General features: G+C 34.6%; 1 protein-coding gene across 4 annotated transcripts in view; it reads left to right on the top strand.

The window, feature by feature from the left end:
- The window catches only part of LOC149798942 (cholesterol side-chain cleavage enzyme, mitochondrial-like), a 136232-nt gene that overhangs the window by 77036 nt on the left and 42182 nt on the right, over window positions 1–17014 (top strand). For 3 of the 4 annotated variants that reach the window (XM_089957858.1, XM_089957860.1, XM_089957862.1), the window contains exons 2-3: window positions 5777–6053; window positions 8738–8835. In XM_089957858.1, coding sequence (XP_089813984.1) covers window positions 5777–6053; window positions 8738–8835 — 375 coding nt within the window. Of the gene's footprint in view, window positions 1–3070; window positions 3163–5776; window positions 6054–8737; window positions 8836–17014 lie in introns of those variants that run through there. The other variant, XM_089957861.1, reaches the window with a different exon arrangement.

The raw sequence follows: 17014 nt of genomic DNA, 5'->3' as shown, positions 1-17014 counted from the left end.
CAGTTATGAGAATTCTGACTAGTATCTCACATATTAGCAAAATATAACTCATACAACGTTATTACTATCAAGTGTATAATTTTTCTGAATATTATAAATGATCTTTTCATTTCTTGTTATTTCATGTAGGAAATAAAGGTTTTTTTTAATCATTACACGTTTTGGATGATTTAAAGCAATATTATTCTTTTGTCATTCCATATATGCTTGTTAATTCTTGCCAGCAAAGATTCTGGCCAAGCACTGGTCTCCAAAAATTGCATTGCATAAACAGGTATGTACTGTATTGCAAACCAATTTCCACCCACCTGACCCCGTTATCTGTTCGATTAATGCATTCTAAAAATACAAGTATGCTCATTGACATGAAAATCAGTATATTACATAACGTTGAACCTTAATGCAAAATAACGGTAAAACACATTCAATCAAGCTTTCATTCAAATAAAGCAATATACACACACGCGCACGAAAAAAGCGCAACCGTATTACGTCGCAATCTCTAGCCGTAACTCGTGCCCAACTCACGGGGGGCAGGGGCCAGTTTTTATGTACAAATTTAATGCCACAATCAGCGACCTAGTATAAAAATTCATAAAAAATCAAATACACAAGTGAGGTAAAAAAGGTCCTTATTTGTAGATACCTATATTAAAACAAAGCATAAGAATATTATCCACTTGACCAGAGAAGTCAATGGCAGTTCATAGCAGAAGAAGTTTATGCACCCCAACTTCAAATTTCTACCTGCAATTTTCGTGTCATTTTTGACACCATGTGATGCTCACAGTGCAAATACATGCCCTCTTCCTAGATGACAATTCTGCAAAACAGTGTGTACTAAACAGGCTGATGTAATTGAAAATAGTTGTCATCCAAGCCGTTTTCGAGATATTCTACTTGCCCCAGACCAATGTGTTTACTCTTATGCGAGGCTAGCTCTTCTTCCTAGCCGACTATTGATATTTCACTATCAACATACTACAGAGTAACTATGGAAGGTGTACATGCCTGACATCAGTTTCAAGAACAACACAAGCCCGAAACACCTGGTTCACAAATATATCTATATCTTTAAATAGCAAACAATAATATCTGAAAAAGTCACACCATAGCCTTATGTTAAGAAATTCGCCAGGGGCCAATTTACGAAACTGGACCCTGCCACTATAATGGCTGAAAATGACAGTACTGCATAGTGACACTTTAAACGAACACGCAGTACTTGTTTAACTGACGTAGTTGTGAGTAATACAACGAAAAAGCCGTCGGCAGCATAGCTGGAAATATCTGATTTATAGTTATTTCTTAAGTGCCAAGCGCACTTTATTTTTATTACTTTCTCCATGTTGAATTTCTCCACTGGCATCAGCCATTCGACGGTGCGCGCTCGGCCCTGTAAGCCGGGCATCTTGGGACGTCAAGGTACCAATTTCTACTCTTCTGCTCCATTTGAACGCAAGTAGTTTAGAATATTGTTCTCAGCGGTGACGAATTACATCAAAGGTCCCTTTCTCGACTTAACGGAAAATTCCAAAAATGTCCGATTCCGTGATCGGTTTAAAATTGATGAATCGTTATGCATATTTGGGAAATTCTATGAGAGAGAGAGAGTATTTAATGCATGCTCCACTATATTATTGTGGTGTTTTTTTACAATTGTATGACACTGATTCAATTTACATCCATTTACAAGGAATGTGTTGTTTAAAAAAATACAAAAATCTTCTTTGAACAATTTTATAAAAGAAAATAGAAAGAGCCCTTGTCGGAGGCTAAGTCTATAAGGTACAAGTTTAGTCCCAGTCTGAAGTCTTCTATTATTGGATTGTATCTTGGGTTGCGATGCAATAATGAAAACGTTAAAAATTAAGATTGTAAAATATTAAAATGAAAATCAATTGAGAATGGGAATATAATACTGATTGTCACATGAGTGCTAGATATAACATGCGCTTACCAGCAAGCACCCGTGTTGGTTGAAGAACCAGTTTCCCTTTTTCATACGACCGCTCCGGTGGTTTAAGTGATTTTAGCGTCCGCCTCGGATGCGGTAGGTTGCGGGTTCGAACATCGGCCGAGTCATACCAAAGACTTATAAAAATGGTACAAGCAGTTGCCTCATCATTATAGGTTAGTGTTAGGACTGATCCCCCTGGTGACAGGATATTGTAACGGGGTAGGACATGATGCTACATATCTGTGGCATGATGTCCAGTGATAGACATCACTCTAAACTGCCACACTGCAAAACAGCAGTGATATCTACGTTAAAAATATAAATCACACAACACAAATTGCCTCTATATTTTGATATTTTAATTTTTCTAATGTACGGTAGACTGATATTTAGGAAATTGGCGTTATTCATTTTAGGATAGGCCACGTGTAAACAACAAGAAGAACATCATGTTCACTAACATTGGGGTGGTTGTGGTGGTGGTGGAATCAATGGAAGGGTGAATTGTATATTTCATTTGCAAAGAGAACACAATCAGCTTCATCTGTTTAACCTACAACATTATTTTAAATAACTACAATATTATTTTAAACAACCTACACTATTATTTTAAATAGCCTACAACATTATTTTAATAACAACACAGTTCTTGCTCAAAATTATAACTCCAAACATTTCGTTTTTTTTCCAATTTAACTCGAGTACAAAGGTTTGACACGCGACATTAGTAATTCAGTACTTTACAGAACATGCGCGAGTTAAGCTTTCGTAATGCTCAGTTGTTAACCCCCGAAGTATATTAAACATGGAGCAGTCACCACTTTACCTTAAAAAAAGTTCGTAAATCCGAATGTCATATTTCACAGTTTAGTTGCTATGCTTGACAGAAGCTACATTTAATGTTCCATGTAGTAGTTTTGATCACCCTTCTTTGGATACACAAAGCTGACGTTTGAATACGAAATGCGAATGACTGAGTTATGATAATATGACGATATTCTGTACTTACAATGCATTTGAAATTGTTCTATCGATAGCAAACAAGGTAAGATTACGGTTTCTCTGAACAAACAAAACCCTATCTCGCATAAGTTGTCCGCACTATTCCGTTTCGGTGTTAGTGACAAGTAGAAGGATATTCTTTTTAGGGGCAATCAGAGCGGAAGTATAACAAGAAAAACCTAGACCAAACAGAATAAAAGGTAAGCACCTCGCTAAATTTGAAACCGAATATTAGCAGTCAACAGAATTAGCAGGATTTGAAAAAGTATTTATTTTACTTTTGGGGGCCCTGAGTGGCCAAGTGATCTAAAGCGCTCACCGTTACGGATCACTGCCATCTCACCTCTGTCTGCGTGGGTTCGAGTCTCAGTCTCGGCCACTGTGGGTGCGTGAGAAAGTGTGTCAGTAACTTCTCGTGGGTCGGTAGTTCTTTCCGGGATTTTTCCGGGTTCTTCCTAAACCATTTATACTGGCCGCCATGTAGGCTGAAAAAATGACGTTAAACCCTATAACAACAATATTTTACTTTTATTTTCAGAAATTAGCGAGAAATGAATAAACTTGCTTGAGAATTTTAATTTCATTTAGTTTAGGTCGGTCGCACAGCTAGGTATAATAATGCTAATAATAATAATAATAAAAATAATAATAATAATAGTAATGACGATAGATCCTAAGATCCACAGATCCACAACACTAAACCTAAAGTTGTTGCTTTTGTGGTCAGTCAGATCTGGAAAAACATGATAAGAAGTCCAGAATATTTTTCAAACTACATGTTAAAAAGTACGTATGTTTTATGTACTCATCACGAAACAGCATTTTATTGCATCTTTCTTATATTGACCTTAAAATGTCGTATAAAGAAGAATTCTTCTGTTAACAATTGTCCATCAAAATATCGCAAGTCCTATATATCGCGAGTCATACGCGATAATCGCACGATTAAATCTGTAATGGATATTCGATTAAGTCATTGCAAATGGGTGTTTGATGACAAGTTAGTTTTTATCTTAAAACATAATTAAATGCGCATTGTTTTACACAAAAAGTGGTCATAACTTTTACTCGACAGCTTTATTGAAGATTTCTGAAGGAAAATCTTTCGACACACATGAGTAGGGTGAGTGCTGTCGGTGGTTCAGTTAAGTACGGAATATATAATGATGAATACGTTCTTGAAACAAAATGGTTATTGTTTTAAGAGAACTTCGCGTCATAACACGCACTGTAGCATTATTTCGTCTGAATTTGCAGTCTATTTTTAAAATAATGCAGATATTTCGATTGTAACATATTACTCAAGATGAAACTCGAATAAATTAAATATGATGACCAACAGAAAAGAGCGTCTTGCTGGTATGTCAGATTATGGATAAATAGTTTATGTTTGCTGATTTTTTTGGTTATTTTCGAATCCTAAAATGGAAATAACTTTCCTATTTCGTAATTTTGTTTCTTCACATGCAATATTTTTTCATGCAAAATTTACACTTGGTATATTTAATAGGAATAATTTATGCTTGTTTTGTGCAGACATTTGCTGATTTGCTGAATAAGTGAAGTTTTTGACGGCATTTCATTGTTTTGTGTGCATGATACATTACTTTGAAAAATAAATGACACATTACTTTTTGAATAAATGATACATCGCTTTTTAAATAAATGCTACATTAAATACATACAATAATTAATCTTGTTAAACTATAAAAATATATTTGCAGCACGCGCATTACTGATAATTTTCAATACGTCTGCTTGGTTATATCAAAGACATTCTTTTCGATTTGTTGTCATTCCAAGTTTTCTTCCGATTCGAACTACTTTTTTTCAAGATAGTTTGCCTATATGCCTCAATTTGCGATTTTGTTAACACCAGTGTACGATTCCGGTTCGTGTTTTCGTACAAACATTTTCGATGTTTTGATATGGCTCAACTTCCTATTGTCTTAGAAGTGTTCGCATCCATGACGTACATGATATTGATATAGAACACAATTAAATTTGCTATATATTCTCTACATTTGTTTCTAAGTACTGACCTTTCCACTATATGATGATCAATACAAATCATATGTTAATCTAAAATACCTTCAAAGATGACTTCACGGTGAAGTTCTTGTCAAAGGTTCACCTGCATTTTTTTGAGAGGCTGGACTCTAAACAGAACACAGATTTCACTTCCAGATCATCACCAAGGCCTTATTACTCACAGTGCACTGTAGCCGAAATACACACGGACAACCACACCTTGAGTTCAAATTCTCAAGAATAAACAATTACCTTTAAATCCCTACCAAAATGAGAGAGGAAAAAATGTTCTAAAAATAGACTAGAACTACATTCGTGGGTACTGAATCGGAACTATTAATTGTGACCTGATTCCATATAGACTTTAAAATGCAATTATTCTGATCTAATTCAACCAGCAGCATGATCTGAATCTGACAGTCCACACGGGTGCAAACGTCAATACTATTCACATGGAAATACTTCAAAATAAAGAAAATCCAACAATTTAGACATGCGCACAAAAAAGGCGATGAAACTCACTTGCACACATATACACAAGAGGGAGATCAAAGTGGTTCTGAGAGGACGACTCTAATAATAGGTGACATAGTTACTTGTTCACTATCGTGCTTTCAAATCAATGTGTAACAGATGGAGTCTTTGAAATATGTTGTATGTATATTTATATATGCCTATTTGTCATTGCTGCAAAGCCCGTTTATTGCAGTCTTTTTTCTATATCTCCTGATTTAATATCTTTGTAACCGTTTGAGTCTCTAAATCTCTGTTTTCTTATTACAGAATGGAACCAGTTTTGTCGCTTACTTCAAAGAGACTACTTTCACCCTGTTGGCACGTGCGCCGAACTGTCGTAAATGAGAACACAGTACTGAGATCGTTCCGTGAAATTCCGGAAGAGCGACAAATTTTGTTCGGAAATACAATAAATGCGATCTGGAATTATCAGCGCTGTCATGAATATTGGCTGGATCTACATCGGAAGCATGGTCCAATCTTCAGGCAACGAATAGGAAAAGAACATTTTGTTTGTGTTGCAGACCCCCAATTTGTTGCTGAGGTATTAACCAAACTAAATTTCTTTCGTGTTTGCTTTAGATAGATAGATTGAGAAAGGAAGGAAGGAAGGGGGATGAATTCGTGAAGTAATAAACTATTAATATATATATATATATATATATATATATATATATATATATATATATATATATATATATATATATATATATATATATATATATATATATATAGGTGTGTATTGTGTATGTTAATGATGATAAATACACAGAGATACTGACCACAAACCATTGCATAACATCGCGCAATAATTCATGAAAAATAATCCAGTCATGAATTTTATTGCGGTGCTCAAGCAGTAAAATTATTCCACTGTAAACGTTTCGATTTTGTTAATAAAAATAAAAGAAAGATAAAAAATGAATCCCTTTACGGTTTTCAAATTTTGCTGGATTAACAGAATGGTTAGATTCCCAAACATTGCACAGCTAAGGTTATAATTTCGAAATTGAAAATTTGTTTTTAAATTGTTTCACGCTAACTTTCTTAACGAAACAAAGCTACTTGTTCTTATGGTGTACACAATCATGTTATCTCTTAGCAGAGAAAGAGAAAAGGAGAAGGATACGATTTTCTGATGGATTCCTGATCAAATGTAGAGTGTTATGAATTATAATAGGGTAAATGTCAGTTCAATGACCACAGAGAAGGTCACTGATCACTTATGTATCCCATGAGGCACAAAGATTACTTTCCCGTGTATTTATACAGTAAATCGTCACAATAAAAACGCCATTCGGACTTTGGAAAAGAGAGCTGAACTATTCTATAAAATACAACCCTATCCTCCATGTGGCCGTAATGCACATTGGTGATTGTTATACTGATATGTACCAATATTGCTTGACAAAGCAGAGACAGTCAAGCTTGCACATAAACACATCATTTTCATTTAAATCAAAGATTTGTTTGGGGGTGGGGGTGTATAAAAAAAGCGAAACTTTAAAAGAGAGTAAATTTGAATTCATTGAAAACACTTAACAAAAAGTGACTAACGATATATGAACCACGTCGGTTCATATGCAACCTTTTTTACTCGTCATTACCTAATGCTTCACATTGTCCAGCTGGATATTGGTCAGCGGTCCAATGGGATTTTGACTAAACAACAACTTACTGACATCTGTCGGTAGATATATAGGTAGAATTTGTATATTCATTAAGTACAATAATGTAAAACACTAGGGTATGTACCATTTGTATTTACGTCTCCGTTATCGTTTTCTTACATTTTAGTCATTCTTTGTTCATCATGGGTAGTAGGTAATGGGAAGATATTTCTTAGTCCGAGTAATTATCAAAGTTTTAGGAGCAGACGTTAGTATGTACAGTATTCACGTGACTTTATGACTTTATGAATTAGTTTCGTAAAATTGACACTCCTTCACAAATTTCTTAACATAGGGAATTCTCTGGATATTTTTAGGTATATGTGTTTAGTAACTTGATATAGAAATCATTCTTTGAATTAGTTATTTGGGTCGTGTTTTTGTACTGCATGGCGTTAAGTACTGATAGTTGGTATAGAAATACGTACTTATGAATCATACAAATGTGAAATAAGTAAAACCATGCAAGTGCGAAATTATTAGAATTTTGTTATGTTTGGTCTTTGTTGAATAGAAAAATATTACTGTAGCATTTGTGCGTCTAAAAACATTTGAATTCGCAAGGACTGTGTTGCCTTGGCGTGCTTGGAAATAGGAGAAAACATAAAATATAAAGCCATCCTCTCGCAAGTGAGTGATTCGCTCGGTATGAGACCCCTTGCCTTTAACAATATTATTTCACACAATTTTTGTCATTCGAAGATATACTCATTACTATCGCTTAACAATTATCATACTCCTTTAGTAAAACATCCCTCAGTAATCGATATTATGAACCGAACCATTATAAATCTAATCGAAGGTCATGAAAGTTTATTGTTGCTGTCTTGCTTTGATTGCACAGAAAGTATCTACATTGTTTCATTCTGGCAACTAACCAGTTCTTCTTCATTAGTAAGGAATGTTTATTGCTGTACACTACCTTCCTTTACCTGAGCAGACTGAAACTGTTTTCCGAAATTAAAGATTAACAATTTGCACAGAGGTGTGTTAATAACAATAGCCAAATGTGTCTTTAAGAGATGGTTCCCATTATGAACTGTCAAAAAGCAAATTTTAATATGCAACTATTCCAGCTGTAAAAGAGCAGTTAAACTAGGCGGCTGAATCCAACGAAAGCATTGTTTTGATAACTCAGAGGGTAATGCGTTGGCTTGGCACCTCTGTATTTTTATGCCATTATCGGTTTTAAGACCAGTCATTTTCTTACCTTTGACATTAACCACCACATCTGAGTTCTTGAGCTTAGAGTAAATTTTTTTAAATGGTCCGCCAGCTATCACAACTCAAAATAATGAAGAGATGAACTTGTATTAAGCAACCACTTGTTTTCCTTATTTACCAGTGGTGTTTGTTTTAAACGGATTTTGACCGTATGTTACATAATTTGGTAGAAAACAGGCAATTTAAGTTGACCTAAAGTAAAGAATTTTTAAATAATTAAAATTTGTTTGAATCGTGTTCTATGCACAGTACAGCAGTAGCACGATTTTTTGGTGGTTTGGCTTTTCGCATAATAAGAATGTAAAAAGAAAATGGCACCTTTTTTGTTCAACAGGTTGTGCGAAATGAAGGCAAGTGCCCGAGCCGTGGTGTATTACCTCTTTGGGATGAAGCTCGAAAGGATATGAATGAATTACAAACTATAGCTAACAGGTGAGTACAATTACTAGAGAGAAGCGGGGAGGGAGGGGGTACTAGCAGGCTCACATTATACTAGTTCCCGTCTTTAGGGGAGACGACTTTTACGATCATTAGTAAATGGGATAATTTACATTCGCACTGCATGAAAATCGGGCTTTACAGTAGTCTGGTACTTTGGTCTCCCAAGATGCTCCGCACGCTAGACCCGGCACGCATCGTTGTATGGTGGACACCAGTAATGAAATTCAAAGCGTGGAAGGTAATACAAAAATGTGTTGGCGATGAAGAAACATTATTAGATCAGTTATTTCCATCTGTATCTCCACCGGCGTTTCCTTTGAATCAATCGTAACTGTGTCAGTGAAAGGAAAGAAATACTATAATAATGCTATTTCTTATAATTGCTAAAATGGTTTGTTATTGACCTTTTCTCGTGCACCTTTTCTTCAGTAAGACAAAGTAGACATGTTGTCAGAAAAGTAGCACTAAAAATAGAAAGCTTTTATCAAAATTTGAAAAATTAAAACAATTACAAAGATAATGAAAAGATACAGTGACCAGTCACAGCTTCATATCCTACAGCTTTTCAATATTCCCGCGACGCTCTACTGCTCGAAGCTTGCTTATCCATTCGCAGACTGTGCAATAAATAACTTAGACCTTCAAAATGCTAAATTAACATCTGAAAACATTAATATATGCAACGTGTCATATCGCTCAATGCAGAAACCTTTTCATTAAACACAAGACCGCGGTGCTTCAGTGGTTTGCGTGCCGGACTCATGAAAGAAAGGTTTTTAGTTACCGTAGTGTGTTTAAGGCGTCCCGGATTCATGACAGAAGGGTTGTCAGCTACCGTAGTGTGTTTAAGGCGAGGCACTCAATTTACTTCATTTGCCTGGGCTGTGAAAAATTATATATATAAAAAAAAATATCTGACTTGCTGAACAGTAAAGACTAAACCAAGCCCAAATCGTACTAAGAATTCTGCAGTGATAAATGGTCTTAACAACAGGAACAAAATCAAATTTTCCTCAGTAACATTCCCAGGTATTTTGCAATAGCAGCAATGGGTTTCGAAACTACACTCATAGTTCTCTCTCTCTCTCTCTCTCTCTCTCTCTGCGTGCACTTTAGATTCTCTCTATACAAGACAATTAGGTCAAAGAGGAGGCTCGGAATTGATATGGCTAACTTAGGACATGACTAATCATCACATATGAATGAAACGGAGTGAAAAGAAACTAAAATAGACATAACAGCCCCAGGTAAAATAGCTCCGATAACAAATACCCGACAAAAAAGTTCCGTCAGAAAAGCTCATTTAAATGAACATCGACAAATTAGCCTCTACAAAAACGCCCAATATAGCAGGTAATTATTGCAAAGGGTTAATTATGTCGTGCTTGGAATAGTTTTGAAGCCATTGCGACAAAAATATAGATCAAAACTTGTAATTTGCAACGTATAATAGAAAAAAAACAGAACCTTTCTTTGGTTTTCAAATATCAGGCCACGCGCAGACGGCATATGAGGGCAATGTAATTCTAGTATACACTAGGCTGAAGTGTGTATAGAGAGCAGTTATTAAATGTTGTAAGGTACAAATATGTCAAAAGTGGGGTGTGCAATACTATCACATGATGTAAAACACAACATATCACATGATGTAAAACACAACATAAACAGTTCATTATAAAGAACAATTTGTGTAACGTATACATACCTACCCAATCATACCCATGAATATACATATATATCCGTGCATAAAACCACACACATACAAGTACACGTGCATTTTGTTTGTTACTGATAGTTGCATAAAGCTTTCATGATCATGCCAATACATTTAGAAAAGCTTGTTAATATATAACTATTTCAGGAGGAAAGGAGTCTAACAAACATTTTTCCATTAGAGTTAGCACAATAATAAGAATGTAGCAATATACATCTTTCTCTTGGGAAAAAGGACCTACAAAAATTCATCCCTTATGTCTGTCATCCGTGTTGCACACAGTGCATTTTCTATCGTGTCTGTATGTTTCTTACTCAGCTCCCTGACTCTATTAGATGTTTGTGACTGCTAGTTCTCAATTTTAGCAATGGTATATACATCTTTTCTAAAGATATTAAATACTTCTTACAGTTTAAATCTCATCTGAAGATTAAGTCGTATCTTTCGATGTAACCTTTAATTGCGCACTCCATTTTTTTTATAAATAAATCATTTAATTATTGTGCAATGCTTGTTTTTCAGCACGTGTGGGTTACTTTATGGTGCTTGATAGAGCAGAGCAATTCTTTTGGCTGAAATCAAAATTTCGAAATATGTTCAAACCATTTATAAATAAAGCCGGAATATATGTCACTCAACATGATATTGTATAACCTTCTGGAAAATTTGGAATACTTTGCTTTAAATAGTCAGATCCAAAATCCAATCATGTGACATTTAATATGAACGTCAATTTGGTTTCCTACGAAGCACTTAACACGGGAAAGTAACTCGTGTGCGCTTTCAAAGTTTTGTTATATATCCTAGGAATTCATTGGGAACATTTTCAATAAGGTTGGTATTATCCCAAACTTCACATCCGTACAGCAAAATAAGATTCTTTTTTATCATCGAACATTTGTGAACTGTAAAAACCGAATCAAAAGGTTTGCAAGAATCACTAAAGGAGTACAAGTCATTTTTCCTTTTGTATTTCAAGATTTTCGATAACACAGGTAAAAAAAAATTATTGTGATTTATTGTTGAGTACCCAGCACAAAATCCCGCTTGTTTTTCTGCTAATAAGTTGTGATGATTGCGCGAGAAAACGTTCGGTCCTGAGTTCAATATGGCGATAAACAACTTACTAAAACAGGATGGTAATCGGTTGGTAATTTTCGGGTTCGCTTATAAAACGGTCCTATGATACTTTCAAGCCAGGATTCCAGGATAAGACCTGTCTCAGTTGTTAATTGAAACAAGAGATTTGGCAAATTTCATGTACTTTTAAATATTCATTAAGTATAATGGGATTCAGTTTTCGGTGAATTCAATATGTTATAATCGTCGTACAGGTCCATTCACAATTTGTCGAGATTACTGGACATGTCTTCGTCAATTTTCTTATCATAATCTTTATTTTTTAAAATCAGACATATAGTGTACCTAGTGTAATGTTTTAATTGTCATTCTTAATTTCAATATGGCTAATAAGTTTCCAGAAATCTCTAGGGCTTTTACTTTTCAGTTTTCTGAGCTTTGCATGCATATTGTACGTATTTACAAGGAACTTTATGATTCGCTTATTATATCTACCTGCACTTTGGACATTAAGCGTATTCATTGTGAAGAATTGTAATACAAATCTTTCTTGGTAAGTGGCAATTTTTTCCTTGCATTGTGACACTGTCTCCCAAAGCACGGTATGATTTTGAGTAGATTGTTTTCATTTTAGTGCCACCTTTGGAATGATTTTTGAGTAGATTGTTTTCATTTTAGTGCCACCTTTGGTATGATTTTTGAGTAGATTGTTTTCATTTTAGTGCCACCTTTGGTATGATTTTGAGTAGATTGTTTTTATTTTAGTGCCACCTTTGGAATGATTTTGAGTAGATTGTTTTCATTTTAGTGCCACCTTTGGAATGATTTTGAGTAGATTGTTTTCATTTTAGTGCCACCTTTGGAATGATTTTGAGTAGATTGTTTTCATTTTAGTGCCACCTTTGGAATGATTTTGTGTAGATTGTTTTCATTTTAGTGCCACCTTTGGTATGATTTTGAGTAGATTGTTTTCATTTTAGTGCCACCTTTGGAATTTTGGAGACTTGTATCAGCTGAATCAAGAAAAATATTGATATCCATAAGCAGATGTCATCGATAGCTTCCTTGTCTATCTCAGTTTTATCTGCTTGTGCACTCTGTATGCTTCCATGTAACGTGTTTACTTTGTTGATATCCGTGTTTTCAATAAAATAACATTTACGCTTTTCAACTCATCCTATTCATTGACGTCGTTACATTTTTTATGCGAGTCCTTCTAGTTGTGATATTACCACCAAAGGTTGCTGTTGTTGTAAGAAGCGGGAAACCATGAAAATAGTTTGAATCAAGTTAGTCAATGTACTTAAGAGAAATATTACGGAAAGTACGCGCTTCAAAACCTAAATAATTTCCACAACTACCGTTCAAGAAAAATTGATTGTTAGTGTTACAAATTTCAAGTAACGTATTACCCTCTTAAATATTTTGTCCCGCGCGGTTGTCTTTTGTGCCAGACCATATTTTTCATGAGCAGATGGGAAATTATAAAAGCAGTGCATAATAAAAGTCAGCAAAATGACGTATCATATATTTCTACCTAGTCATATTTTGTCTGTATTCTTGCATTACAATCTCCCTTGAAGAACACGTTTTAATATGAAGTGCGCAAAAGTGATATTTCTGAATGGAGCATATTTAATTCGACTGCTGTATTAAATTGTGATACGCTTGGGGCGGGGGTGGGGAGGGATAAATAGGACCAATGATTAGGTTCTAATCAATTCTGAAAACTGAATTTTGAAAATTGACTTGTGAATTTTTAAGCAGAAAATGTAGTCTGATTCAGTTCTGATTTGGGTAAAATAACAGGAAATTGTATTTTTTACGAAAACTCTATACCGCCACTTTTCCATATATATCTTTGGTTTCTAGATTGGGGAAAGGAAATCAAATTCATATAAATTATTGATGTCGTATGTATTAAGTTTAATTTCATTTACACCTAACATATCAAAGATGTGAATAAACTGTCGAAATTCTCGGTAAATAAGCATGTGCTTTAGTCAACAAAAGTGTATTGATCCACACTTGAGCAGCTTTTATAAACACATGCAAAGTGTGTCCTTTGTTTGAATTGCTGGAACTAGTTTCTGTACCCGTATCCTTTATATATTATTTTATTTTAAAAAGGAATGTAATGACGCATTAGTACTTGAGCACTTGAAACCAATACTCAATATAGTCCAACACAAATTAATCTATACAAGAGAGCAAACATTGTAATTAGACAATGCATAGACTAGCAAATGCTAAATCAAATATTTACCAGCGTGTGATCGTCCCGACGTGTCTGATCAAAAGGTAGATCAGTCATGGAGAATACAGAATTCAGTACACGAACACATGTGAAAGTACACATTCTGACGTATATTTTGTGCTAACAGGGTAGCAGAGTTTTTATATTTATTAAAACTGAGCACTATATTAACGAATTAAGTAACAAATCATTCAACCGACCCAAAAAAGTGGCGTCGACCTTGATGGGGGGTGGACCAATCAATGCCCCATTGCACAATCCGGGCCTTGTAAGAGTGTTCATTTTATCTGTGGCCATGCTGAATTATTAGTTACCAAAGGCCAATCTGAGGCTTGCATAAAAATAGCAAAAGGAAATGACGGAGACCAGGTTGATAAATGTTGAACATACTGAAATCTTTTATTTCAACTGACCAGTGAGCTGATATTAAATAGTAGTATGTAAAAGGGGTTTATGAGCACATTACCATATGTTTCCATCAAGCAAGCTTTATTTCAGATTGTTAACCCTTCTATCCTGTCACTTAAAGCAGCAGAGGAGGTGAATAGACCTTTTGCTGAAACGTCATTTTTGAAAAATAAAGCTTTCCTACGAAAACGAAAACAATAAGCTTAATAACGCCAGACCGAAGCCTCTAACTTAACGAGAGTTACTCTAACTGGGCTAGTTTTTTTGTTACTTTATCTTTGTCGTTCATGTTTTTCTAAATTTGTATGTGCGTTCGTTTACCTGCCGGACATTTCACTGAGGTCGTACCTCCTCTGCTGCTATGTTTTTTTTTTTGTTAAATTTTAATACTTCGTTCGGTATATATCGTTATGGAGTTTACAAAAAAACTATTTATCAAGAAGATATAACAGATGTGAAAATAATCTGCCTGAATATATCAAAGAGAGGGATTATGAAATTTAGATGAGAAAAAGAAATGATTAAAGAACTGATCTGTCTTATGATAAATTTCTTTGATATATTTGATCATGTAACAAGAAACCTTAAAATATCGTTGTAGATAGAACGGTAATTTCATCATTTTGCAGCTTCTATCATCAACATATTTTTACTTTTCTCAGAAAGATTTTCAATAATATGATTATTCACATCAACTAAAGGATCAGACAACCAATCTTGTAATCTTTCATCATGTGCGTAAAAAAATACCTAATACGATTTATCCTTCGTCTGGTTACTATGACAACCTTTACTTAATCTATTAGCTGTTCCTTTAGGAATTTTAAGATCAATATCAGCAAACTTTCCTGAAGCAAATTTTTGATTTCATTTAGATTAAAACATATTATTGGAATATAACAAAACTATATGAATATTCATGATTAGGATTATTTAACCAATATCCTGACACCTGAACCAAACATACATTCATCTTGACTTTCATCAACCCACATTTTATTTTTATTTCAGATTATTAATCTAAAATTATGTAGCAAAAAAAATCTTAAAATATCGTTGTAGATAGAACGATTGTTCATTAATTATGAAGCCTCTATTGTCAGTAGCAGAAGTAGACATTTATCTATAATAATAACAATTTTGTCCCGTTTTGCCAGTCGTGAAATATGTGAGGTATTTGTGTATATATAATGTCATGATACAACGATTATTTTGTTATTCTGAGGTCTCTGTCGTCGATGTGGAATCTTCCATACTCATATATAATATATATATATATATGTAATTATAGAAGTTTCCACAGTCGCAAAATAATCATGATAGAATGGTTATTTGATCAATCTGAGACTTCTATCGTTAGTGTTACAGAAGTATGATAATCATTTTTTTTGTTGATAGGTGTCCCAGTTGATAAAAAGATATCGACCCCGATAAGTTAAGATGAAGATAATTAACTTTCACGATACCGTAAAAACTCCTAGATTGTTGGAGGGGTTTCTTCTTTTTTACTTTTAATACAATAATCGACCAATGATCTATATCTGCTACCTCCACAATCGGTACAAAGTTGAAACTTTCCACGCACTCCTTTCTTACATTTCATACATGGTTTTGGGCCGGTAGAATTTTCCTTTTCTAATTGCGCTTTACGCAATCAACAAAAATCATCAAAACACTTTTTATTACAAAATTATGTTGATCCTTGCAAGACCCATTAGCATTTTTTGTACCACACCGCGCTGGCATGTTATATATGAAACGTCCGGTGGGTAAACGAACGCGCATTCAAATTTAGAAAAACACGAACGACAAAGGCAAAGTAACATAAAAACTAACCCAATTAGGGAAACTCTCATTAAGTTAGAAACTTCGGTTTGGCGTTATTAATCTTTTTTTTTTCGTTTTCATAGGAAAGCTTTATTTTTCAAAAATGACGTTTCAGCAAAAGGTCTGTTCACCTCCTCTGCTGCTTTAAGTGACAACATCGAAGGGTTAACAAGCTGAAATAAAGCTTGCTTGATGGAAACATATGGTAATGTGCTCATAAACCCCTTTTTTATATACTACTTAAATCGTTGTTGTAATAATAATAATAATGAGTGATTCTGCTCTTACTATAGAATCTCATACAGCTAAATTAGCTGGACAACGACTAGATGCAATTAAGAAATATATTCCAGTCCGCGATTGTGTCAAACAGGAGCTACAACAGGGTCAGGAAGCTCAATGGAAATTTGCAGAATGTACTGAGCAGTTATTTAAACCAGTCACAAGATCCACTAAAGATCTTCTTCCGTCGTTGGAGCAAACCGCTAAAGCAACTGGAACAATAGCAGAAAGAACTAAACAAAAACCAAAAGATTCTCCGAGAACTTCTAGCTGAAGTAGCTTCTGTTCAATCACAATTAGTGCAAGAAATACAGCAAGCAATAGAGGGTATCGATCAAGCCCGGAATGAGATCAGTGATATAAGGGATCTTGTCGTACCAGAACCAGAACCTGTTTTAACCTGTTTTAAAAAAACACATGCCCAATTTACCAACGAAGGTCATAAAATACTTCGAGAAAACCACACACCACGTACTCAGATACCCAAGACACCCATCTCGTCGTGACCAGAGATCCAGAGACCGCTGATGTTCAAAAAATGGACTCGTTTTGTGTTTCGAAAGTACCATGGTATAAGTCAAATCAGCAATAAATATGAGGAT

The sequence above is a fragment of the Sinohyriopsis cumingii genome, chromosome 5 (genome assembly GCF_028554795.1).
Source record: "Sinohyriopsis cumingii isolate HCF-2022 chromosome 5, ASM2855479v2, whole genome shotgun sequence".
In the NCBI taxonomy this organism is placed as follows: Eukaryota; Metazoa; Mollusca; class Bivalvia; order Unionida; family Unionidae; genus Sinohyriopsis; species Sinohyriopsis cumingii.
This window is presented reverse-complemented; position numbering and strand designations above follow the sequence as displayed.